This window comes from Podarcis cretensis (genome assembly GCF_951804945.1).
Source record: "Podarcis cretensis genome assembly, chromosome: 9".
NCBI classification, from domain to species: domain Eukaryota; kingdom Metazoa; phylum Chordata; class Lepidosauria; order Squamata; family Lacertidae; genus Podarcis; species Podarcis cretensis.
The window spans coordinates 16,415,835-16,440,588 of NC_137178.1; the positions used below are offsets into that span (position 1 = coordinate 16,415,835).

The 24,754-nt window shown below is 41.5% G+C and overlaps 1 protein-coding gene across 1 annotated transcript; it reads left to right on the forward strand.

Annotated features, from left to right (window-relative positions):
* Positions 1-1,151: 1,151 nt before the first annotated feature.
* On the forward strand, positions 1,152-24,609 carry LOC307224414 (uncharacterized protein). Its single transcript, XM_079991284.1, has 21 exons — positions 1,152-1,266; positions 2,349-2,429; positions 2,543-2,593; positions 3,825-3,890; positions 3,988-4,032; positions 5,087-5,131; positions 8,650-8,694; positions 10,064-10,114; positions 11,884-11,931; positions 12,306-12,344; positions 12,975-13,037; positions 14,131-14,187; positions 15,187-15,219; positions 17,110-17,148; positions 18,033-18,089; positions 19,884-19,922; positions 20,516-20,554; positions 21,010-21,066; positions 22,409-22,453; positions 23,430-23,474; positions 24,128-24,609. The coding sequence occupies exons 1-21, from the start codon at positions 1,180-1,182 to the stop codon at positions 24,197-24,199; spliced, it is 1,104 nt and encodes a 367-aa protein (XP_079847410.1). The 5' UTR covers positions 1,152-1,179; the 3' UTR covers positions 24,200-24,609.
* The last annotated feature ends 145 nt before the right edge of the window (positions 24,610-24,754 follow it).

Consider the following 24,754-nt stretch of genomic DNA (forward strand, 5'->3'; position numbering starts at 1 on the left):
GTTCACCAGAAGCGGCTTAGACATGCTGGCCACATGACCCGGAAGCTGTACGCCAGCTCCCTCGGCCAGTAAAGCGAGATGAGCGCCGCAACCCCCGAGTCGGCCACGACTGGACCTAATGGTCAGGGGTCCCTTTACCTTTATATTATATTAGCAGGGAGTGCCTGGCACTGCCCGGGAATTTGTAGAAACCAAAAAGCACTTTTTACATGGATAGTGTAATATCTCAAGAGGCGGCCTCACCTATGGCCAAAAAAATAGGCAAAGTCAGACCAAAGGCACATTTCAGTCTGCCATCTTGATTTAAAATGGTGGTGCGTGTCCAAATGTTTAAAACGACCACGCACCCCAACTCAGGAACCCCCATGCTGAGTTTGGCGAGAGGTGGCCAAACCTATGGACAGCAGATGGGCAGATGGACAAACCACTTATCAAAATATATATATTAGATGAGCCACTGTACCAAGTTATATGAGAGCTATAGAGACAACAGGATCAATTGAATCTTTCACTCAGCCATGATGCTTACAAGCGGACCTTAAGACTATTGCCATCTCTCAGTCCCTCCTACCTTACAGGGTTGTTGTGAAAAAATGAGGAAAGAAAAGACTATTGTATGCCACCATGAGATGCCCTGAAGAAGTGTGGGTTGTTTTTTTTTTTAAAAAAAAAATGTAATCAGTACACTGTGAATACATTGCACTACACTGTACAGCCCTCTTATTTCATCCTCCATATGGGATCCAAAATCCGTCCTCCCTTTTCTGCACCGAAACCAAATGCCAATGAATGATTACCTTGTCCTTTTAATGAACCACTCATGCGCACAGAAAGAAGCACACCAAACATATCTTCATCCATGAGAAATCTAAGAGCAATTATCAGTTGATCTCTGAAGAGAGAACTGTTTTTCCTCTTCCACACAGTTTGCAAAAGACAACATGCCCCTCACAATCTCCTACATGGGCTGAATGAAATACTCTGTGCCCCTTAAATCCTCCCACCCGAGACGAAAAAACGAGCACTGAACACAAATGCTTGATCATTATAAGGAACACTTCAACCAGTAGCTTTTGAATGGTGAGGGGGGGAGATGTGGTGATAAGAAAGCTAATGGTCTCCCCCCCTTTTGACTTCATGGGTGACAACTGGTGGGTTGATTTCTTGGGAAGGGTTTAAATGCCAGGGGGCTGGTGCCATCCAGCAGCTGCAGAAGAAAGGAAGAGACTGAATAAGCCAAGATTGCTCCAAGCTCCACTCTCAGATGTAAGTAAATTTTGGAATGACTGCTCTTAGACGAATCTGTCAGTTTTGGCTTCTCTAAATTTCTCATTTTCCACATCCATTTATAGATATATATTTTCAAAAGTCCTCATGAGAATTCATCAGCATTTTAGAGTGAATTCCTTCTAATACAGTGGTACCTCTGGTTACAAACTTATTTCGTTCCAGAGGTCCGTTCTTAACCTGAAACCGTTCTTAACCTGAGGTACCACTTTAGCTAATGGGGCCTCCCGCTGCTGCTGCCGCCGTGCAATTTCTGTTCTCATCCTGAGGTAAAGTTCTTAACCTGAGGTACTACTTGCGGGTTAGTGGAGTCTGTAACCCGAAGTGTTTGTAACCTGAGGTGTTTGTAACCCGAGGTACCACTATATACATATTTATATGTCATTTCCCATACATTTTTGCACAGCAATTTTCTCTAACACAATGCATTTTTGGAGGCCATTTCCACCAATATCTGTGTTTCTATATGCACACTTTACCAGAGTATATGCATTTTTGTACACATTACTCGTTTGAAGAACTGCATTACAAAATTCAGGAAAATATGTGGTTTTTCTCAGGATAGATGAGTTTCAGTTCATGTATTGTTTTGGGAAATGCAAATGACGTAAGTTTTCCTTTAAAGGCAAATTGAATTGAATTTCTCTGACATCCTTAGTCTACACACAAACAAGCATTTATTTTGTCCTGCTATTATTTCAGATTAATCAAGTTTTGTAGGTTGTTGAAGTGCTACTTACCCACACATCACCTGCAGCAAAACTGATTTACCAGGGGCAATAAAGGAACAAATGTAAATGTCATAGTGGGCAATGCTGTCACACTCACCTGCTTTCAAGGTACCACTCTCAGGAAGCTACCTTGTGCCTCTTTGCTTCAGTCTATCCACTGTTCCCTTGCATTGATGATGGTTCGACACTGATGAGCAGTGTGCAGTGGGAATGTAGACCACAAAGTGAAAGAGCGTGATCATGTTGCCACTTAGAAAAGTTCTAGCAAGTTTGCAATCAGCTCTTCAGCTTTTCTTCTTTTATACATGTAACCTATCAACTGACCATTAGAACATCTTCTTCAGGGGATCTTTCACAATGAAGACTGCTGTGATCTGCTGGTGCCTTTTCAGCATTGCCTTGGCTTTGCCAGTAAGTACATTTGCAAAAAAGCAAAAAGCCAAGAATTGTAAATTTGTCTTAATGGCTTGACAGCAAGAGATCCAGCCCCATCATCTCTTTTTTCTACTTTCTCTCCTTCCAAGATTCACCATGAAAAAGATGGCCATGTTGAGAGGGACTGGGAAATAAAGAAGGTACGTAATGCATCCCCTCATTTGCCTCCTGTGGAAAATGAAGCACAGGCCAGGTGTATGATCACCCTAATCCAGTAGATCCAGTTTAGCAACACTAAGGCAAAGCATTAATAACAATATAAATATCTGAATAGCATTTTCGGGAGTTCAAAGTGCTTAACATACACTTTGTAGTTGTAATCCATATAACAACCCTATGATGAAAATCAGTGTTATCAGATGTGGTGGGAACTGATGCCCACAGACAACAGCCTAAGGCAACATAGGGAGATGTTGATGGAGATGTTGTTCAAATCAGGGACTTCCTGATTCATAGCCTGATCTCTTAGACACTATGCTGCACCAGCACATTGTAGTTTTTACTGCTTCTAAAGGAGCCTCTGGCACACCAGAAAGACTCACATCCCTATGCTACTTCTTGGCAAACCTTTCATTACGGCCTCCATCTTTGATAATCCACTGATCTACAGAATCAGTCCATAAGAACTCAGTGGCACATAGAGCCCATACAGTGAGGGACACAGGAGTGGCGCTCAGGCTCACACATGCCCACCACATGTGCAGAATGCTCGACACATGCTAGTACCTGCCCTTTAGATCCATCCCTGTTGCGTGTAAGATGAATTGCACACACAGGCAAATAACACACAGCACCCTGTGTAAAATTTAGCTTTGCCCCTTTTTCTGTGTGTGGAGACTGTGTAAAGCAGCCATGTTGCAGCTTAAGGTAAGGTGTTTCTTACTTCTTGGTAGACACAATTTCCACATTGTGTGAGTGGCAGTTCCTGTTCTGTTGATTTTGTGAGCAGTTCTACAACCCAAGGAAAAGTTACTGATAGAACAAAATAATGCAGCCAGCTCAGTGGAAACTGCCGTTGCTGTGAGGACATTAATCTATTCAAAAGGAACTCTGTAATTAAGAACATCCCATGCTGATAAGGTTTCATTTTTTTATTATTACTGGTATTGATTTTATCACATAAGGATTATATTTTAGAAGTATTTTGGAGGTCAGTCTTCTCATTGAAAACCCAGAACTTTAGGCACTTAAGAGGCTGGTGCGAAACATGTCCCATCCACTGATGGAAAACTGAACTTGTGTGTATGTAAACATCACCAAACAATCCACAGGTTTTAGTTATGCTCACTGATAACATGAAGATTACTCGCCTCAGGCATATCGTAAGTGTCAAATGGAATACTCATATTAGTACCTTTTCTGTGTTTTAAGAGTGCTGAGGTTAATTCTGATCACCCCGGCAAAGAAGCTGAGGCAGCCAAAGAAAAAACTGAAAAGGTATGTAAAGCTTGGTGCTGAACAAATATGGGAAAGACAACGTCATATTGTGAGATTTATTTTTATTTGCACATTAATATTTGGTATTTGATTTCAGGAACATTGGTTTCTAGAAGGAAGCGATAAAACTAAGGAAGGAAAGGTAAAACCCTAAAAGGACCCTGTTGCACACATTCTGGTCTCCTTAACAAAGGAACTGCTTTAACAGGTTTTGCTCTACTAGATTCTAAACCTCACAAGCACAGGATCACAGTTTTGGAAGGGATCCACAGGTATAATACAGACTGACACATGCACCCCATCCCCAAACACATTGAGTAGTTATGGGAAAGACAATGTCAGTGTGTGTGTGTGTGTGTGTGTGTGTCTATATATATCACATTAATACTTGATATTTGTTTTCAGGACCATTCATCTCCTGCAGAAAGCGATAAAACCAAGGACGAAAAGGTAGGAAATCCTGTTGCACACACCCAAGTCTCCAAGCAGCAAGACATTCCAAGGAAGCCTGTGCTTACTCAATGTTCAGATCCCTTGGAGTGAAGGTCAATGCAGACTGTGGTGTCATATGCACATATATACAACCTGAGCATAAGATTCAGGGGTTCACAGCATTAACACCCCCAACAGCTCTTCTTTCCCCATTACGTTTTAAGAAAAGTCCCAAGTCACCATTTTAGGTACAACACCCCTTCTTCTTCTTCTTCTTCTTCTTCTTCTTCTTCTGCAATCACTTGTAGACGAGTAAGACTGTCTTCTATAAACATGTCCTCTGTCGTCCCCTTCTCCTTATGCCCTCTATCTTTCCCACAATCAGGGTCTTTTCCAGGGAGTCTTCTCTTCTCATGAGGTGGCCAAAGTATTGGAGCCTCAGCTTCAGGATCTGTCCTTCCAGTGAGCACTTAGGGCTGATTTCCTTCAGAATGGATAGGTTTGATCTTCTTACAGTCCATGGGACTCTCAAGAGTCTCCTCCAGCACCATAATTCAAAATTCTAGTAGGTTTATTCTACTAGATTCTAAACCTCACAAACACAGGATCACAGGTTTGGAGGGCACCCACAGGGAGAATCCAAACTAACCCCCACATCCCCAAACACATTGAGTAGTTATGGGAAAGACAATGTCAGTGTGTGTGTGTGTGTGTGTGTGTGTGTGTGTCTATATATCACATTTATATTTGATATTTTTTTTCAGGACCATTCATCTCCAGCAGATAGCGATAAAACCAAGGAAGAAAAGGTAGGAAATCCTGTAGCGCACACCCCAGTCTCCAAACACACTGAACAGTTATGGGAAAGACGACATCATAATTTGAGACACAATTTCCCTCCCCCCCCCCCACTACTTGTGTTTGGTATTTATTTTCAGGAGCATTCTTCTGAATCTGAAAGCGACAAAGCCAAGAAAGAAAAGGTAAGAAACCAAAAACAGCTACTATTTCACAACAGTTGGGAAGAAAAAAGTTAAAAAGAAGTTTGCAAGTGTGAAACTCGCCTTTGTCCCTTTCTCTGTGTTTTAAGCAGGCTGAGATTCATAACGATAACCAGGAGAGAGACACTCAAGCGACGGAAGAGGTATGTAAAATTTATTCCCCGCTGAACTGAGAAGGGAAAGACAACATCATATAGAAAGGGAGGGAAATGGTTTTCCATGCACTAACATTTGATATTTGTTTGCAGGACGATGTTTCTTCAGATGAAAGTGAAAAGATTGATAAACAAGAGGTAAAAAGGACTTTGCACTAACCAGTTTGTAACTGTAATTTTTTTTCAAAAGGCTTTAGCTGGCCCAGTTATACATCCCTGTCTTTGGATCCCCGGTTGCGCAGGTGTGGGGATGGCCTAAAGTTCAGAGACAGCAGTTTGCCTAAGGTCACTGTCATGGGGAGTCTAGGGCAGAAGCAGGAACCAAAGCAGAGAATTCCTGATTTGTAACTAATGTGTTAACAGCTTTAATTTCTACTGCAAATAAAGGAGCATCTTTTATTTGACACGACAGGAAGTGTCATTCAGTTCTATCCTACTTCTCTGGCAATCTGCTCTTTAAAAACACATGGCCTCAAGATCAGCCATCCATTGATTTGTTATTGAATCATGCCTTAAGAACTCCCAGTACCAGTTCACAGAGTTCCCCATGACATGGGGTGCTGGTGTGGCACTAGGGCTGAGATGTGTCTAGTTCAATTGAAAAATGCTCAATAAAGGTAAAGGTAAAGTTAAAGGGATGCCTGACCATTAGGTCTAGTTGTGGCCAACTCTGGGGTTGTGGCGCTCATCTCGCTTTATTGGCTGAGGGTGCCAGCATACAGCTTCCGGGTCATGTGGCCAGCATGACTAAGCCACTTCTGGTGAACCAGAGCAGCGCATCGAAACGCCATTTACCTTCCCCACCGGAGCAGTACCTATTTATCTACTTGCACTTTGACATGCTTTCAAACTGCTAGGTTGGCAGGAGCAGGGACCAAGCAATGGGAGCTCACCCCGTCACGGGGATTTCAACTGCCAGCCTTCTGATCAGCAAGTCCTAGGCTCTGTGGTTTAACCCACAGCGCCACTGACGTCCCTCTTAGTACACACATGCAAATGCCCTGAATAAACACCCACCCATCCTTGTTTTATGGCAGATAGGTTGCGCATACAAATAACACGTGGCAGCTTACATAAAAAATTGTTCATGCCCCACAACCTATGCCGAGTCTATACATTCAAGCCTGTGTAAAACAGCCCTCTGTGTAGTGACTTAAATAAGTAAAAGGTAAAGGTAAAGGTACCCCTGCCCGTACGGGCCAGTCTTGACAGACTCTGGGGTTGTGCGCCCATCTCACTTAGGAGGCCAGGGGCCAGCGCTGTCCGGAGACACTTCCGGGTCACGTGGCCAGCGTGACATCGCTGCTCTGGCCAGAGCCAGAGCCAGAGCCGCACACGGAAACGCCGTTTAGGTAAGCGGTCCCTATTTATCTACTTGCACCCGGAGGTGCTTTCGAACTGCTAGGTTGGCAGGCGCTGGGACCGAGCAGCGGGAGCGCACCCCGCCGCAGGGATTCGAACCGCCGACCTTTCGATCGGCAAGCCCTAGGCGCTGAGGCTTTAACCCACAGTGCCACCTGCATCCCGACTTAAAGAAAGACCTCCCTTATTTCTTAGTGCTGATATTGCCACACTGGGTGTGCAAAAATTCCTGCTTTATTGATTTGGAGAGCAGTTCTGCAGTTCAATGATAAGTCCCTGATAGAATGGAGTGGTATAAAACACAATATTCAGTGGAGCCTGTCTTTCCCATGATGACATTAAATCACACACAAAAAAATTATGTAATGCAAAATAACTTGCTATGCCTCCAAACCTCCTTTTGTTAACCAAGTCCCATCTTTCACCAGGAGAAAGAAGTTAAAGCAGAAAAAGGAAAAACTGAAAAGGTATGCAAAGTTTCCTTTCTGCTGAATAGATCTGGGAAAGACAACATCCTATTGTGAGATGTGATTTATTTACAGTGGTACCTTGGTTCTCAAACTTAATCCATTCCGGAAGTCCGTTCCAAAAGCAAAGCGTTCCAAAACCAAGGCACGCTTTTCCATAGCAAGTAATGCAAACTGGATTAATCCGTTCCAGACTTTTTAAAAAGAACAACCCCAAAACAGCAATTTAACATGAATTTTCCTATCTAACAAGACCACTGATCCATAAAATGAAAGCAATAAACAATGTACTGCAGTCACACAATCAATCAGTAGCTGAACTGAGTTCCACACAGTCACACACCAAAAAAAAAAAAAAACAGCCACAAAAAACACAAAATAAATAGCAAAAACAGACATTCCTCAGAGTAACACTCTAAACGGAAGTGTGGTGCTCGAAACAGAAGTGTGGCACTCAAATCGGAAGTGTAACACTCAAAAAGGAGCACGTTCGACTTCCAAAAAAAGTTTGCAAACCAGAACACTTACTTCCAGGTTTGCAGAGTTTGGGTTCCTAGTTGTTTGAGAACCAAGGCGTTTGAGAACCAAGGTACGACTGTATTTTTTACATGTTAATATTTGGTATTTGTTTTCAGGACCATTTGACTTCAGCTGTAAGTGACAAAGCTGAAGAAGAAAAGGTAAGGAACCTAAAAGGACCACGTGGCACACACCCCAGTCTCCAAGCAGCAAGAGATTGCATGGGACCCTGCACATACCCAAGGTTCCTATCTCTTGGAGCGAAGGTCAGCAGAGACTGTGGTGTCCTTAGGGCATATGGTTTCATATATACACATATATACAACCTGAGCGTAAAATGGAAGGGCTCACAGCATTAACACTTCAACAGATCTTCCTTCCCCAGTTGGTTTGCAGGGAAGTCCCAAGCCACCATATTAGGTCCAGCACAGATCAGCCATGTTTCAGCTTCCGGCATCAGCCAAAACTCTCATACATAGGCTTCCCTCGCCACCAGTCTATTGTTCTCTATTCTAAAATGCTTTGGCATCCAGACGGTTGAAGTGTGAAAATGCCCACCCATTTGTCTCCTTAGCCCTTGTAGAGTTTACATGCTGAGACTGTGAAAAGCAGCCTCCTTTGTAGTACGAAAAGGCATTTCCTGTTTTTTGGTACCAATAATTCAAACCTTAAACACACAGGATCACAGGTTTGGAAGGAACGCAAGGGTATAATGCAGACTGATCCCTCCGGTTCCCCAAACCCATCAGTTATCTGAAAGACGACGTCGTATTGTGAGATGCATCTTCCTCCCCACACACTAGTGTCTGATTTTTATTTTCAGGAGCATTCTTCTAAAGCTGAAAGCGACAAACCCAAAGAAGAAAAGGTAAGGAACCAAGAGAGTTACTATTTCACAAAGGAACTGCTTTAACAGGTTTCTTCTACTAGATGCTAAACTCACAAATACAGGGTCACAGGTTAGGAACAGACCCACAGCTATCATTCAGAGTGTCTCCCCCAAACCTATAACACACTGAACTAATATGGGAAAGAAAACATCATATTGTGTGATACGATTTTTCACATACTGTACTAGTTTTTGATATTTGTTTTCAGGACCATCCTTCTAATGTTGGGAGCGGGAAAACCAAGGAAGATAAGGCAAGAAAATGAAAAGGATTCTATTTCACGACAACTGGGACATTCCTCCTCTAAGCGGTTTATAACTGCAATATTTCAGAATGGTTTCATGAGCTCAGTTACAGATCCTCCTTTCATTGTTAATGTTCTGATAGAGCCCATTTAATTGTTCAGCTTTGGGTTTTAAAGATGTGGATCAGATATAATGCCATACCACTGCTTGGTACTTCATACACGAGTCTTGAGTCGATGTGCTTCTCCCTGTACTCTCTCAAGCTCCAAGCTCCCGGCACTTCATAATTAGTCCAAAGCAGGCTAATGATAGTTACTGCAACCTATATTTTGCCCAGTTTCCATTTGCATTCAGGATCTCAGGAGCTAATGGGAGAGAAAGGCATATGGTTTGGTCCCCAACAGTGGCGTAGCGTGGGTTGTCAGCACCCGGGGCAAGGCAAGTAATTTGCGCCCCCTAACCCATGGATTTGCGCCCCCTAACCCTAACCCCCAGATGTTGCGCCCGGTGCGGCCGCCCCCCCCTGCACCCCCCACGCTACGCCACTGGTCCCCAAGCAGCCAACTATGAATTGGTGTTTGGTATGGGCCACCCCAGCCTTTGAAATTAGCAAACTGAACAGGCCTATTATCAATAAAACAGGCGTTTCAGCTACCAAATCATTTATGTTTCCACCAAAAGGCTTTTTACTAAAACACAGCAGTGTGTTGTGCACAGAGCCGGATTGACGTATAAGCTAAATAAGCTATAGCTTAGGGTCCCACTCTTTTGGGGGGTCCCCCCCAAAATTTCACTATTAATATACTTCTTAATTGTATTTCAGTTCAACAAGTACTTTGATAAAGTTCATATTTTGTTATGTGCAAATGGCTTTAGATACCTATTAGGTCCATAAATTACCATATAGCATATATTCAACACAAAAAACAGTGACAATTTCTTGTTGACAAAGGACAGCAGGACATATAAAGAGCCTCAATACGTTCAGTAGCTTAGGGCTTCATCAAACCTAAATCTGTCCCTGGTTGTGAATGAAATATTAGGGTATGGCAGTTTCATTTTTAAGTATTGCTGATATTTGTTCTTTTTTCTCTGGTTGAAGGATTCTGAAGATAAACCTCCTTCCAAGAACACTCGGGCGCTGAAAACACCGGTGTGTGAAACATCCTCTCCACTGAAACAGAGACATTTCCCACTTTCCCTCTCATTCACACAAGTACTGGAAATGCAGGTGGTAGACTCAGGATGGTCAAAACAAAGTTCTGTGCACTGCACAGAACAAGCATATGAAATGAGCTATATCAGGTGGGTCGCTGGCTTAGAACAGGGGTGGAGAATCTGTGTCCAGCCACGTGCTGTTGGGAGCTGAGTTCCTACGCAGCACAGCCAAAATGGCCAGCAGCTAGGCATGATGGGAGTTGCAGTGCAACAATATCTGGTAGGCCAGGGCTGAGGGCCTTCTGGCGGTTCCCTGACTGCGGGAAGTGAAGCTACAGGGAACCAGGCAGAGGGCCTTCTCGGTAGTGGCGCCCGCCCTGTGGAACGCCCTCCCATCAGATGTCAAGGAAATAAACAACTGTCTGACTTTTAGAAGACATCTGAAGGCAGCCCTGTTTAGGGAAGTTTTTAATGACTGATGTTTTAATGTTTTTTTTAATATTTTGTCGGAAGCCGCCCAGAGTGGCTGGGGAAACCCAGCCAGATGGGCAGGGTATAAATAATAATAATAATAATAATAATAATAATAATAATAATTATTAAGGCCACAGGTTCCCTACCACTGGCTTAGATATTGTTAAATGAGGATAAATCAATGGTGGGTCAGCCATGACAGCTAAATGGCAGCTCTATATTGTGCCAGTTGCTAAGGGGTAAACAATCAAGGTGAGCTCTTGCCTTTGAGCCCTGCATGTTGGCCTCCTGGAAGCATCTAACTGGCCAATTTAAGGCTGGATCTACATTGATCTTCTAAACGCTATTAAATGTAACTTTTATACCGCTTAATGGCAGTTTTCCATCGCCGGTGGCTCGCTGCTCTGCAGTGCCCCTCTGGTGTCACATTTTAATAACACACTTTTAATGTTATAAAAGGGATGCAGGTGGCGCTGTGGGTTAAAACACAGAGCCTAGGACTTGCCGATCAGAAGGTCGGCAGTTCGAATCCCCGCGATGGGGTGAGCTCCCGTTGCTCGGTCCCTGCTCCTGCCAACCTAGCAGTTCAAAAGCACGTCAAAGTGCATGTAGATAAATAGGTACCACTCCAGCGGGAAGGTAAACGGTGTTTCCGTGCACTGCTCTGGTTCGTCATGCTGGCCACATGACCCGGAAGCTGTACGCCAGCTCCCTCAGCCAGTAAAGCGAAATGAACGCCACAACCCCAGAGTCGGCCACGACTGGACCTATTGGTCAGGGGTCCCTTTACCTTTACCTTTAACATTATAAACGACAAGTGTAGATCCGCCCTAAGACTCTTGATTTGACTCAGAAGGTCTCTTTATATTTAATACCATGGAATTCATGGAATATAATATCCCGCCCCAAACTAAATGTTTAAAACAACTGAACTCCTTATCAGTTCTATCAAAAGCATATTTAACTATGTTTTAATTAGCCAAATTTTAGTCTTTTGACTCTATCTCTATTTTCTGACCAAAGTAATTTGTTCAATGAACTACTGAGATTTATCCCTACATTCAGCAGTATAATGCAGAACCTCAAAGCATGCACTGTAAAATGGCATAGAACCCTTTCTCCCTGGTGAACTACAGTGGGAAATACAACCTTCTGCAGAAAAGATAAATTATGACTGGGAGAGCCCTTTGTTTCCGTAATGAAGTTACAGTCTTGTGTGGTGGAGAGAGCTTTAACAGCTGAAAAGTTTGATTTTTGAATACTGATTTTGGTTCTCTTTCTGTGGCTCAGGATGCTGAAAATCAACCTGCTTTCAAGAATCTGGAAAAAGTTGGTCTGGTATGTAAAGCATCATGGTCATTGAACTGCCCAAAGAAATGTAGCAGGAAAGTGCCATTATTGGTGGAATTATGAATTCTAACTTGATAACAAAACAAATATTATTTGGAACAATCACTTGACCGACAATCTAAGGAATTATGGCTAGACTTTTCCTTGCTATGGATACGATTTTATTGTTGATGTGGGCCATATGTGATAGCTATTAACACTGCAACCCAGACCCCACTTACTTGTGGAATCTTTCACCACCTAAGCAGTGATGCAGAAAACTAAGAGCAATCAGTCCAAACAGGGGCCCATCAATAATGTTCCAATGAAAATATCGTGCTTTCAACAGGAGATATATGACTTTCCGCATTCTTGATTTTCAGAAGTCATTTGCTTTGGACGTGAGAGAAGATGACCAGGAGGTGAGATGGAAGAATTCAATAAAGTCAAATGTTTGTCTTTTCTTGTTTAACTATTACAGTAGCAGCTTTCATTATGCATTCATCAGTTTTAGGTCGGATACCCCTTTCAATATTACCATTTACCGTATTTTTTGCACTATAGGACGCACCCGACCATAAGACGCACCTAGTTTTAGAGGAGGAGAACAAGAAAAAAAATATTCTCTCCCTCTCTGTGCAGCACCTCTCCAGCGAAGTGAAGTCAGAACAGCAAGAGGGATCGCTGCTTTCACGATCCCTCTTGCTGTTCTGGCTTCTGGGATAGCTGCGCAGCCTGCATTCGCACCATAAGACTCACACACATTTCCCCTTACTTTTAAGGAGGGGGAAAGGTGTGTCTTATAGAGCGAAAAATACGGTATGTTTCTTCTAATTTTTTTTCCCTTTGCATTTTTTGAAGTAGAATAGTTCCTATCTGTGTTGTAAGCATGTTCCCCGCAGAGCAGGAATAGGAACCTGACGTCCTCCAGATGTTGTTGGATAAATCATGACCCTCTGTTGCTTTTATTAAGTTCCACTCTTATGTGGCGGAGAGAACATTATGAATGGGAAAGTTTCATTCTGAATACAGTTTCTGGTTCTTTTTTTTAGGCTCAGGATGCTGAAAACCATCCTGCTGCCAGACAACTTCAAGCTCTATTAGAAGATTTTCAGGTATGTAAAGTATCTTTGATGTTGAATTCTCCAGAGAAATATAGCAGGAAAGTATCCACAAGGTTCAGGGTCAGGAATTATGACTCCTAACATGATAACAAAAAATATAATAAAATTGGAGCAATAACTTGACCATTAATATGAGGAAATATAGCCAGATTTTTCCTTGCTATAGGTAAAGGTAAAGGTACCCCTGCCCGTATGGGCCAGTCTTGCCAGACTCTAGGGTTGTGCGCTCATCTCACTCTATAGGCCGGGAGCCAGCGCTGTCCGCAGACACTTCCGGGTCATGTGGCCAGTGTGACAAGCTGCATCTGGCGAGCCAGCGCAGCACACGGAACGCCGTTTACCTTCCCGCTGGTAAGCGGTCCCTATTTATCTACTTGCACCCAGGGGTGCTTTCGAACTGCTAGGTTGGCAGGCTTCCTTGCTATAGGTAGGATTTAATTGCTGGTGTGGCCCATATGTGACAACTACGAAGGCTCCAATCCTGACACCATTAACCTGGGATTAAGTTACACTGCATTCAGTAGAGCTTACTTCTGAGTGCGCAGTCTTAGAATTGTGCTGTTTGTTACTATATTACATTCTGAACTAAAAGTGTAGACACTCCTGCCCTCTCGCACCACCTAAGCACTGATGCAGAAATCTAAAGGTTGTTGTTGTTTAGTTGTTTAGTCGTGTCCGACTCTTCGTGACCCCATGGACCAGAGCGCACCAGGCACTCCTGTCTTCCACTGCCTCCTGCAGTTTGGTCAAACCCATGCTGGTAGCTTCGAGAAACACTGTCCAACCATCTCATCCTCTGTCGTCCCCTTCTCCTTGTACCCTCAGTCTTTCCCAACATCAGGGTCTTTTCCAGGGAGTCTTCTCTTCTCATCAGGTAGCCAAAGTATTGGAGCCTCAGCTTCACGATCTGGCTTTCCAGTGAGCACTCAGGGCTGATTTCCTTAAGAATGGATAGGTTTCAGTCCAAATGGAGCCCTTTTCACATAAATCATTTTCAATCAGACAATTGTGCCATTGTCAGGAGAAATAAGACTTTCCATGCTACAGGTTTTCTCTGTATTTTTGGTTCTTTTTATGTGCTCAGGATGCTGAAAACCGTCCTGCTGTCAAACAACTGCAAGCTCCAACGAAACATTCTCAGGTATGTAAAGTTTCTTTGCTGTTGAACTCTCTGGAGAAATATAGTAAGGAAGTATCCACAAGGTTCAGGGTCATCATTGATAGAATTATGACGAAAACCAGGGCCAGATTTAGACAAAGAGGGGCCCTAGGCTACTCTACTTGTGATGCCCCTCCCAATCCCCTACCCTCACGACTAGAAGAAAATGGAAGAGTGCTATAAACAAAATTGATTGAAGCCAAGGATGTGAGGGGTATTTCTCCTCTAAAGGACATAAGATACTATTGTTAAATACCATGGTGGTTTTGGTTTTAAAAAATGCATAAATGTTAAAATTAACACTGAAAAACTATTGCAGCAGCTGAACTTTGTAAACCTTTTATGGAATAAGCATTATTTTTTAGGAAAATGAAGTTGTAATGTTATTCTTTAAAAAAAAAATCCTTGAGTTTACATATTATATTGCCTGGGAAGTGTAAATACCATATTTTCCCATGTATAACACGTGTATAAGATGACCCCTTATTTTAAACTTCAAAAATTTAGGAAAAAATATAGTCTTATACACAGAAAAATACAGTAATATGATCATGGTTACCTGAGAGTGTGGCACTTTTAGAATCTACTTTATGTTTTCATTAAACAGTCAGTTTTAAAATACATATTAAGAAGTAAACTACAACCATCAAATACAGTAAGACTAAAAATGTTTTTTTCTAGCCTTCCTCATAGCAAAATCATCCAAAACTTCATCAAAATTTGTTTGTCTAAGTTTGTCACTTTCAATGTACAAAATGCTCAGTGCAGACAACCTCTCTTGAGACATTGTGGCCCTTAATTCATTTTTAATTCTTTTGCGTCTTGAAGAACTCCACTCTCCTGAGCAGTTAGAAATAGCCGCAAGATTGTTTCCACATTAGCAAAGGCCAGCTGAATTTTTTCCTTGTTTATAATTTGAGAAAGGTCTGTATGAGACAGAGAGTGCTCTGCTGTAAGCCCATGGCTTTGTCTCACTTACAGGTGAAAGTGCAAGAGTTCATCAAGAAGTTTCAGGTCGGTATCTTCTGGGTATGCTTCCATTAACAGTTCAACACCTTGCTCAATTTCTTGCTTAGATGCTGTCAGATTAGCAAGAATGGAAAACAATTGTGCAACATCACTGTACACAGTACTTCTTATTTTAAATTGGCTTCAAGCGCATCTAATATAGGAATTAAGGATTTTATCCTAAACTTATCTCTTTTTTTATATATATAAATATTTATTAGGTTTTTCCAGGTTAATACAAAACACAAACAAAAAACAAAAATGCACAAAGAATAACAAAAATACAGAAAAACAAAACAAATGTAATTTTCATTACTTATTCCATTAACTTATTTCCCGGACCTCCTCTCACCTCCCCCTTTTGTATTCCAGTTCGAGTTCTTAACTCAGCAAATCCTTGTTATAACTTGTTATAACTTATTTTAACTTAATACTCAACCTTTACATTACAGCTGGTAACCACTTAATTTCTGTCCAATATCAATCTAGCATTCATTAATTTTACAATATTTCTGCAAATAGTCTTTAAATTTCTTCCAATCTTCTTCCGCCGACTCCTTTCCCTGGTCTTGGATTCTGCCGGTCATTTCTGCCAGTCCCATATAGTCGATCATCTTCATCTGCCATTCTTCCAGAGAGGGTAGATCTTGTGTCTTCCAGTATTTTGCAATCAGTATTCTTGCTGCTGTTGTAGCATACATAAAAAAAGTTCTGTCCTTCTTTAGCACCAATTGGCCAACCATGCCCAGGAGAAAGGCCTCTGGTTTCTTCAAGAAGGTATATTTAAATACCTTTTTCATTTCATTATAAATCATTTCCCAGAAAGCCTTAATCCTTGGGCACGTCCACCAAAGGTGAAAGAATGTACCTTCAGTTTCTTTACATTTCCAACATTTATTATCGGGCAAATGGTAGATTTTTGCAAGCTTGACTGGGGTCATGTACCACCTATACATCATTTTCATAATATTCTCTCTTAGGGCATTACATGCCGTAAATTTCAAACTGGTGGTCCATAACTGTTCCCAGTCAGCAAACATAATATTATGTCCAACATCCTGTGCCCATTTAATCATAACAGACTTCACCGTTTCATCCTGCGTATTCCATTTCAGCAGCAAGTTGTACATCTTTGACAAAATCTTAGTTTTAGGTTCTAACAATTCTGTTTCTAGTTTCGATTTTTCCACCTGGAAACCAATTTTCTTATCTAATTTAAAAGCCTCCATTATCTGATGATAATGAAGCCAGTCTCGCACTTTATCTTTTAATTTTTCAAAACTCTGCAGCTAAACTTATCTCTTGAAGAAAGTGCATCTTAAGGCATCAGGTGCACTTTTTTTTTTGCCATTTCCTCACTCTTTGTCTCCTTGTTTTGTAGTTAACATTTGGCAAGGTGGCTTTTGCTTGTTTCTCAAGCTCATCAAAATCTTCTCTAATTTTCCTTATAAAATCCAGAATTGAACTGTACAAATTTGCACAAGAACTCATTAACAGGTCTGATTTCTGAAGAGCTTTGCTGACCTTGTGAAAATGACCTAGCACACGGGCCCAAAAATGCAGCATAAACACAAATTCCATTTCTTCCATCTTCTGCAAAAGATTATTAGCTTGAAGCCTGGTCTCCCCCTTCCCTTTAACGTCAGAGTACAAATGACTGAGGGCATTAGTGATAGCACTGTAACGTTCCAAAACAGCTGTGGATTTTGCGTGTGCGTCCCACCTGGTGTCTGACAAATATTTAGGCACTTTAGACTCAGGTCTGCGCATCTCTTTGTGGAGGATGAAAAGAAGGTGTAAATTTCATTGATAATGGCAAAACAGTTCACTGCATCAAGGCAGGAATCCACAGCTGAACGGTAAAAATGTGACTTTCCACACTCTCTTGATTTTCAGAACTCACCTGCTTTTGACTTGACAGAGGCTGACCAAGAGGTAGGATGGCAACATTTAATAAAGTTGAAACTTTCCCCTTTCATAGTTAATTATAAGCAGCTTCCATTATGTTTTGATTGTTTTTAGGTAAGACCCTCTTCCAATAAATTATTTATGTTTCTTCTAAGGGTGGCACTGTGGGTTAAACCACAGAGCCTAGGATTTGCCAATCAGAAGCTTGGCGGTTCGAATCCCCACGGCGGGGTGAGCTCCGGTTGCTCAGTCCCAGCTCCTGCCAACCTAGCAGTTCGAAAGCACGTCAAAGTGCAAGTAGATAAATAGGTACCGCTCTGGTGGGAAGGTAAACGCCGTTTCCGTGCCGTTCTGGTTCACCAGAAGCGGCTTAGTCAGGCTGGCCATATGACCTGGAAGCTGTACGCCAGCTCCCTCGGCCAGTAAAGCGAGATGAGTGCCGCAACCCCAGAGTCGGTCACGGCTGGATCTAATGGTCAGGGGTCCCTTTACCTTTACATTTCCTCTGATGGTCTTTTTTAATCACATTTTTGAATTTTAAATGTTTGGTCATGAGTTGTCAGAATGTTTTCATCTATGGCAGGGATGAGAACCTGTTGCCCTCATGCTGTGATTGGACCACAATTCCCATCATCCTTCACCATTGGGCCTGATGGGAGTTGAAATCCAACAACATCTGGAGAGCCACAGGTTCCCCATTCCTTATCTAGAGTCCAGAATAGCTAATACGCCAATCTTTTGAGACAGTTCACACTTTACATGAGGACAAGTATAAGATAAAACACATTATGAGTGGGACAGCTCTCTGTTGCTTTTATGAAGTTGCCCATTTGTGTGGTGGGGAGAACATTACAAATGGAAAACTTTCATTTTGAATATGGATTTTTGTTCCTTTTTTTTCTTTGGCTCAGGATGCTGAAAGTCAACCAGTTTTCAAACAACTGCAGTCTCCTGCAGAAGCTTCTCAGGTATGTAAAGTTTCTTTGCCAGTGAACTATCCGGAGAAATGCAGCAGGAAAGTGTTATGTACTGAGTTGAATAGGATCCATAATGCAGCAGTCTGATTGGTCCTAGAACAATAGGATTCAGAATGCAGCAGTCTGATTGGTCCTAGAACAATGCAGCAGTATGATTGGTCTGCAGGAGCCACCCAATCCGGCTCCAGATGGAAGTGAATCCACAACCTGATTGGCCTACAGGAGAATTCCGGAATTAGCCAATCACGGGCAGCCCATTGTGTAAATAATGTATATAAAGTAGATGCTTTGAGGGGACTTTCATTCCTCCTCACCACGATGAGCTGAATAAAGAGCATGAAATCCACTCTCGACTCTGAGTATATTTCAGAAAGTAACCACAAAGTCTTCAAGGTCATCAGTGGTGGAGTTATGACTTCTAACATGATAACAAACAAACAAACAAAAGGGGGCCACTAGGGGGCGCATTGGAAGATGGCCAACAATACCATCTCTCCAACCCACATGGGGTAATTAAGAGGCTGTTATGGGAGTAGGCAGCCTGCCTTGTTGCCCCAAGGAAATGGGGAACACTGCCCTTGCCTGCTGTGCCCATAAATCACCCCCTAATTCGAAAGAAGGGGGTGAGGGCCCTAGGCAGAATGCCCCCGTGTGGACCTCGGCTCTCCTGGACGCTGTCTCTGATCGCGCACTAGTTGCAGCAATTTGGAATAATTAATTACAAAAGAAGCAAATGCACATATTTCAAGTGAAGAAGGGGAGTGAAGTCTGCTAATTTAAGTGACCTCTGCAAAAGAAGACGACGGGCTGGAGAAACAGGAATATTTTATGATGAAGATACACCAAAGGCGGGGGGCTGAATGGGGGGGGAACCTTTTTTACTTTCCTTCTATGTGATTTACAAGTACCCCTCCTCATTAGAACCATCGGTTGAACTGACCCAAGCAGGATGATTAAGGTCTGTGTGGAGATAAACTTTAACCAAAAGTATGCTTTATGGAGATCGAGAAGCAATAAGACCTTTTGGGAATGGCGCAGCAATTAATTCAGAGTCGCCATCTTGCCAAAGGATTTATAGCCGGGAGGAAGAATGGACTTGGTTTTCAGACTGCATTCCTAGTGAATCTCCTCAGAGGTTTTGAGAAAGGAGGCAGATTGGTGAAGATTAATGACGCTAAGACTGTTTTGATGTATGGAAGTGATGTTATATGGAAAATGTCTGGATATGGCTACTGGATAAAATAATAATAATAATCACGCAGGATTACAAACTGTTCTAACCAGCTTGCGGAGACTGGCAGAGGTCACAAAGAGAAAGGAAAAATATATGAAAATAACAACAAGAGATGTGGAAAAATAATAAGAAAGGACTGGATAGTACTGTGAACATCATAAGGTTAGATTTGTGGACATTAAAACAGCAGTAAGAAGCAAGAAGTTGATTGGATCCCTTCGGAACTTGAAATATGGGTACCCCCAACAAAAATTTAAAATTCGGCTGTGTAATTTGGAATTTATGTAATTTGGTTTGATTTGATGTGATTGGTCGGTTAATAAAAATTATTCTTAAATAAACAAACAAACAAATATTTGAAGCAATAGCTATGGCAAGACTTTTCCTTGCTGTGATCTTATGACTCGCTGATGTGGGCCATATCTAAGCAGTGATGCAGAAATCTAAGAGAAATCAGTGCAAATGGGGGCCCTTTTCACATAAATCTTTTTTAATCAGAAAATTGTGTACTTGTCAGGAGAAATATGACTTTCCACACTCTTCATTTTCAGAACTCACCTGCTTCAGACTTGACAGAGGTTGACCAAGAGGTATGATGGCAGCATTTAATAAATTTGGAACGTTCCCCTTTCATGGTTAATTAGATGCAGCTTCCATTATGTTTTGATTGTCTTTAGGCGGGACACTACTTTCAGTATTTTCATTTACATTTCTTCCAGCACCTTATTAAATAAATATTTTTTTGCAGTAAAATAGTTGTAGGAATGTTTCCATCTAGAGCCAGGATGGGAAATCTGTGGTCCTCCTGCTGCTGTTGGACTACAATTTCCATCATCCTTGACCATCGACCTTGTTGTTGGGTCTGATGGGAATTGGAATCCAACAACTTCTGGAAGGCCACACGTTCCCCCTTATCAAGAATTTACAACATCTAATAGATCAGCCTTATGGACCACTTCATGCATGATGACAAATGAAGATTTTGGCACTTCACAGGAAGTCTTATAGGATTGTGCTGTTTGTTACTACACTACACACTGAACTAGACGTATGGACACATTTGTCATCTAAGCAGTGATGCAATCAATCAAAATAGGGGCCTTTTCCACATAAATCATTTTTAATCAGAAAATTGTGCCTTTGCGAGGAGAAACTGACTTTCTTCTGCACTCCTGATTTTCAGAATTCACCTGCTTCGGACACCAGAGAGGATGACCAAGAGGTAAAATGGCAGCATTTAATAAAGTTGAAACTTTCCCTTTCCTTATATATTAGCAGCTTTAATTATGCTTTCATTGGTTTTAGGTTGGATACCCCATTAAATACTGCCATTTATGTTTCTTCTAATGATGTCCTTTATCACATTTTTTGAAGTAAAAAGGTTCCTAAGTAAGTTGTAAGCAGGGGTTTTTTCCAGCCAGAATTCACTGGCACAGAGTTCTCTGGTGGCCACAATTGCCCTTGTAAGATAACAAGGGAGGCATTCATGGTGAATTCCGGCACCCCTTTTTCTAGAAAAATGGCACTGGTTGTAAGAATGGTTCCCCGCAGAGCAGGGACAGGAACCTGTGCTCTCACAGCTGTGGTTAGATAAACCATGACCCTCTGTTGTGTTTATTAAGTTCCGTACTGATGTGGTGGAAAAAATACAGGTTTTGGTTCTTTTTCTATGCCCAGGATGCTGAAAACCATCCTGCTGTCAAACAACTGCAAGCTCCAGCAGAAGATTATCAGGTATGTAAAGTTTCTTTGCTGTTGAACTCTCCGGAGAAATATAGCAAAAAAGTATCCACAAGGTTCAGGGCCATCATTGGTAGAATTATGACTTCTAACATGATACAAAGCATATATATATTGGGAGCAATAACATGACCAGCGATATGAGGAAATATGGCAATACCTTTCTTTGCTATGGATAGGAGTTATTTGCTGGTGTGATAGCTACAAAGGCTGCAGTTCTGACCCCATTGACCTGGGAGTAAGCCATACAAATCATTTTTAACAAGACAATTGTGCTGTTAAAATCCACTCTCTTGATTTTCTGAACTCATCTGCTTTGGACTTGACAGAAGTTGACAAAGAGGTAATACGGCAACATTTAATAAGGTTGGGACTTTCCCTTTTTGTATTCAATTATAAGAAGCTTGCATTATGCTTAGATTGGTTTTAGGCGAGACACTGCTTTCAGTATTATCATTTAAGGTAAAGGTAAAGGTACCCCTGCCCGTACGGGCCAGTCGTGTCCGACTCTAGGGTTGTGCGCCCATCTCACTTAAGAGGCCAGGGGCCAGCGCTGTCCGGAGACACTTCAGGGTCACTTTTCCAAACACTTCTTCTCCTTCCATTTTTTGAAGTAAAATGGCAGTAGGAATGCTTCCATCTAGATCAGGGATGGGGAGTTTTTCGCCCCCCAGCTGTTGTTGGACTACAGTTCCCATCTGCCTTGACCATTGATGGTGATGCTTCTCCTGATGTCAGTTGGAATCTAACATCTTATCTAGTAACTTATCACACTGGGTTTTTACAGAATGGACTATGGTTAAGTTGCTTCAATTAACGACTACAAACAATCAACTTGACATGAACACATTTTTGTTCAAAGGTTTTATTATGTTTCTATCAGTGAATATACGATGCCACACATACAAGAATGTATTTTTTTTTATTTCAGAGTTCTCGCTTTGATGTCAGGGCTGGCACCCATGCACAAATGTAACATTCAGTATACAGTCGTACCTTGGAAGTCAAACGGAATCCGTTCCGGAAGTCCATTCGATTTCCAAAATGTTCAAAAACCAAAGTGCGGCTTCTGATTGGCTGCAGGGGCTTCGTGCAGCCAATGGGAAGCCCCATCAAATATTCAGCTTCCAAAAATAGTTCGCAAACCGAAACATTCACTTCCGGGTTTGCGGTGTTTGGGAGCCAAAACATTCGACTCACCAGGTGTTAGTCAACCAAGGTACGACTGTATTTGGGTTTTTCCAACTTAACCAATGTATTGTTTGACCTTTTCACTATGTTTCAGGCAGCCTTGTCATAGACATAGCTTTTGACATTATCCATTTTGCTTTTTCAGAGTGCTCCTTCTTCGGATGAAGCTATAGAGAAGATTGAACCACAAGTAAGCTTTCCTATAGAGAATTGTACAGTGAGTGTGTGATGCTATGAATAACTTGTTCATGAGTAACTTACAGGATTAGTTGTCAAGGTCTTTAGCAGATACAAAACAGAGCAGACCATGGTTTACAAATTGGGAACTAACCTTGTGCATGTGCACTCCTTTTTCTCTCCTTCCCCTCTAAATAAAAATTCCCTTCCTTGCCTTTGCTGATTACTGCTGGTGCACCAATGCTAACCAGGTTTAACGCTAACCATGGTTCCCTTAGAAACACATAAGCACATGCACACACAGAGAATTTGGAGCCCAGAAAGTTGCTTTGTACAGTGTCAGATCATTGGTCAACCTAGCACACTATTGTCTACAATGACTAGTAGTGGCTCTCCAAAATTTTGGATAGCTCTTTCTCCCAGCCCTACCTGGAGATGCCTAGAACTTGTGGAGAAATCCAATCACATTCACATTTAAAGGCAAGCCTCCTTAATTCATACTTTCCAACACAATCTTTTGAAATTCACACTTCTCTGAATTTTGTGACCCCAGCCAACTAAGGTGTATAAAAATGCATATACAGTGTGCTTAAAAATGCATATATTCGGTGCTTTTTTCTAAAAATAAAATGCTTAGGGGTACTCTCATTTTCCTACTCATATTAAAATATTGCCCCTCAATGAGGCCAAACTTAGATTCACAAAATGTTTAGGGGTATGCGTACCCCTGCATCCCCCTATGCAAAACCAGTAGTCTACTAATGAACTCCAGTCCTTCCCTAATGGTTTGAAATTAGTTTGCAACCGTGATTACAACGAAAAGCGATTCACATTAACTATAGTGTCCTTGGAACTCTAAACCACCTTTAACCCTCTTTCCTGACAAGAAAAAGGGAGTTGCTTTAAAAAGGGCAGCACCAAAGTTTTGCATCTGGCAGAACTCTACAGATATAACAGTAATATACTGGGTTGTTGTTGTTTCGTTACAGGTATCCTTTTTAACAGAAGAAAACAATAACGTTGCTGAGCAACCGGTAAAAATTACAACATAGAAATCTAACTCTGCTTCAGTTAGTTCATTATAAGCATCACTTTGGCATTGGCTGTGAGAATGCCAATAGTCAGTATGGCTAAAGTTTAGCCCTCTGCTGGTTTTAGTTTTTTGAGATAAAGTATTATTACCTATAGAAGCACAAATTTAAGTATCCTAAGATTTTAAATGACTGCTTTAATCATACACACACACTGGGTAGCTCAGTGATAACTGCTATAACAAATAAGGCAAATTTAGAAATTCTAGGCAATAGAATATTCTTAGCTTACTTTCCTCCAGAGGTGCACCTTAATGATCACAACTACAGGTAGACTTTAGCCCATCAGGCTTCAACTGGTGGGTCACGGCTTCTAAGTCGTCACGCTCTTCATGTTAACTGTTTAATTTATTAGCAGTAAATGCATTCTAGTAGTTCAACCTTTGGTTTTAGGAGAGATGCTCATTTCTTGCCTTGTGTGCCATCACAGCAGTTTTTATTGATTGCATGATTGTATGTGTAAGTCACTATTTGATGATTTCATAGAATAATAGAATTCTATAAATTCTTTAACTTTTCAGTCAGAATTTTTTTTGGGGGGGGGGAGTGCAGTTTATATTCAGGCCAATACTGTAATTTTATTACATTTTTGACAGGTCTTTGATGAAAGTGAACCATCAGCAGATGTCCTCGGGGATTTCCAGGACAGTGAGGAAGCTGAAGTTTGAAGTGTAGAAGTCTAATATGAAACCTGTGCCTCTAAAATAACTACAATCATCAGAGGTCCTTGAAACTGCCTAGAAATTTCTGCTTTCAAAGCAAGGAAGATTAACGTTAAAATGTGGACACAAATCAGTAATATTCTTTTTCTCAGCTAGGCAGATGGGAAACTTGTTTTCATGTCAACATTTATTTTCAAGAATGAGTTTCATTTCAGTTAGTAAAGATCCAAATACAACAGGCTTTGTTATATAAACAAATTGAAGCCTTTAGTTCTCATTTCCACTAAAGCAATGCAAGCCTTTCTGTATAGCTCATTCTCATTTTCATCATGAAAAGTAAAAGAAAAACCCAGAGAGTCTTCTATGTGATTCACGTTTAATGATTTTAACACTTGAAATAAATGTTGTCTAAATGAGCAGTGTTGTCTATTTTCCAAAGTACACCAAAACATACTCAGGCATGTTGATCTGTTTAAAAACACAAAAGCACCAACCAGCAGGCCAACAACCATCTATTGAAACTGGGGACCAAAGAATGTGAGACTTGCCACTAACGGAAAA